Source organism: Eimeria mitis, genomic scaffold (genome assembly GCF_000499745.2).
Source record: "Eimeria mitis Houghton genomic scaffold, Emh_scaff3140, whole genome shotgun sequence".
Lineage (NCBI taxonomy): Eukaryota > Apicomplexa > Conoidasida > Eucoccidiorida > Eimeriidae > Eimeria > Eimeria mitis.
Genome location: NW_013571483.1, coordinates 1,410 through 3,871, shown reverse-complemented (window position 1 = coordinate 3,871; position 2,462 = coordinate 1,410). Strand labels below are relative to the sequence as shown.

The 2,462-nt window shown below is 47.1% G+C and overlaps 1 protein-coding gene across 1 annotated transcript in view; it reads right to left on the bottom strand.

The window, feature by feature from the left end:
• The window catches only part of EMH_0062590 (uncharacterized protein), a gene marked incomplete at both ends in the record, with an annotated part of 5,799 nt that overhangs the window by 2,237 nt on the left and 1,100 nt on the right, over positions 1-2,462 (bottom strand). The window contains 3 exons of the mRNA XM_013498052.1: positions 101-271; positions 1,040-1,642; positions 1,913-1,997. Coding sequence (XP_013353506.1) covers positions 101-271; positions 1,040-1,642; positions 1,913-1,997 — 859 coding nt within the window. The remainder of the gene's footprint in view (positions 1-100; positions 272-1,039; positions 1,643-1,912; positions 1,998-2,462) is intronic.

The following is a 2,462-nucleotide window of genomic DNA, read 5'->3' as shown; positions in this document are numbered from 1 at the left end:
GAGTCTGGCACTTGTAATATCGTAAATTCTGCTAAACGCTGTTTCAATTGTCGTACCGCGTTTCTGTGATCTTCAGTCCAAACAAAGGGCGCATTTTTACGCGTGAGATCTACCAGGGGCCGCGCGAGATCTGCATATCTCGGCCCCATGAACATTCTACAGTAGTTAACCGTGCCTAGAAATTGTCGCACCTGAGTCTCGTTAGTAAGGTCTTCCGGCCATAGGTTGATCGCTTCCACTTTGTCGGCTGCCGGTTTAATTCCATCCGCACCTATCGTATAACCAAGATAGGTTAACTCCCGTTTAGCGAATTTACATTTAATTAACTTGGGGTAAAATTGATTCTTAAGGAATATTTCGAAGACTTGCTGTAACACCTGAAGGTGCGCTTCTAAAGTTTTACTATAAATTAGGACATCATCAATATAAGCAATCACCCCATGCCCTAACAAGGGTTGCAAATACGCATTTATATTAGCTTGAAATGTAGCAGGTGCCCCCTTTAAACCAAATGGCATAACCTTATATTCGAACAACCCTTGTATAGATCTAAAGGCAGTCTTCCATCTATCTTCCTTAGCCATTCTTATCTGATGAAACCCCGCTTCTAGATCCAACGTTGAGAAGTATGAAGCCCCTCCTAGCATCTCTATTACGGTTTGGACGCACGGCATAGGAAACTCAGTTGCAATAGTTAATGCATTCAGCGCCTGATAATTTACTACCATACGCATTTTCCGCTCCCCAGACCCGTCATCTCTTTTGCCCACCATAATCGTCGGTGCACAGATAGGAGAGTAGGTCGGGCCTATCCAACCCTTTGCACAAAGTCGTTCTATTTCCTTCGCGTGATGTATCAGGTGATCTGGGGGCATTTTGTAAACAGGCGCTCTTGTGGGTAACTTTCCTGGATTAAGTAGAATTCTGTGATCGAAGGGTCTCTTGGGAGGTAACCCATCAGGTAAACTGTCAGGAAATAAAGTCCGATACCTTCTTAACAGTTGAACCACTTGCGGGGGTATAGTTCGGGCCTCTTCACCTTCAATCCACTTGTCAAATTCTGTAAATTCCAGAATAGCCTTAGGCCATGGTGAGTCTTCCTTGTCCTCAAAGTCTTCTTGTTTCCCAGGTCCATTCGCACCCCGCTCCCACTCCCTGGTATTCCTTCTTTGTTGCACAATCGCTCCTATTATATGTCCTTGTCTCATCGTTGTTCTTCGTCTGTCTAGATCGACCTCTGTTTCTGGCAATTCGACAATGCAATTTAATCCTTGTATCACGCCTTTCAGTTCCTTAGCGTTTTCCCTAGCCTGGTCTATGAGCTCCTTTATTTTGATCCTTCCCGTCTTCCTATGCTTCGCTTTGTAACGCTTGCTCGGTGCACGTACAAATACGGCAGCCTCCTCAGTAGTCATCCTCGCTACTTGCTTCGCTAACTCCTCATATGCCAGATCCGCATCTGTTTTGTCTATATCACCCCTTCCCATAATTTCCATGGGCCTTTCTCCCTCTCTTCGCAACACGGGTAAATCGCACACCTTACCCTTTACATACGTTCTCAGCTTATCCGATCCGAAAAACCACGCTACCTTGTACCTATCTAGCCAATCAATTCCGAGGATCACCGCGTATGGCACCTGGCCTACAAGGAAATTTCCCGTGAAACATTCACCTCCACAAATTATGGCGAGTCGCGGCACTTCCCTATGTATCTTAATAATTTCTCCGTTTGCTACCGTGAATGAATACTCCTCTGACAGGGCTCTCGTTCTTAACCCCAACTTCTCTACCACCGATGGTTGAATAAAACTCCTTGATGCCCCCGTATCCAATAACCCTTCGCATCGATACCCTGTTATCTCCAACTGCAGCACAGCCGTTCTTCCACCACTACAAACTCTGCACAACGTACCATGCGGGTTCGCTCGCCCATCCTGCTCCCATAACCAAGGCGGTAAAATCATCTCTTCTCCGATTATCGCTCCTGCTTCCTCGCTCTGCTCCCACCGTTCACTCTCATCCGTTCCGATCCCGTTCCCGTTAAATGGTTCTCCGTTTCCGTTCGTCAACATCACATGCCTACCTCTGTGCGTTATCGTTTCGTTCCCGTTTACTTCGCTCGTCACTACCGCTCGACCGCTTCGTTGGATAGGGCTGGAGATCTTTATGGCGTTTGGGCTTGTAACAACCTGTATCCCCTTGCCACTGAGTTCTGGCCTAGGACACTTGTCTCCTTCAGTACCTAGGCCTTCTCGTTTGACCGATTGACTCCCTCTCTCGTCTCCATACTCGCTCCCGTATTTACTCTCTGGCTTCCTACTGTTATTCGTCTCGCAGTCGCACAGTCTCTTGCATAATGATCCTTGCCTCCACATTTAGAACAAGTCTCTCCTCTTCTTATTACTCCGTTACGCAGTGGGCAGTCCCTTCCCATATGACCCCTTCCTGTGCACTCGTAACAG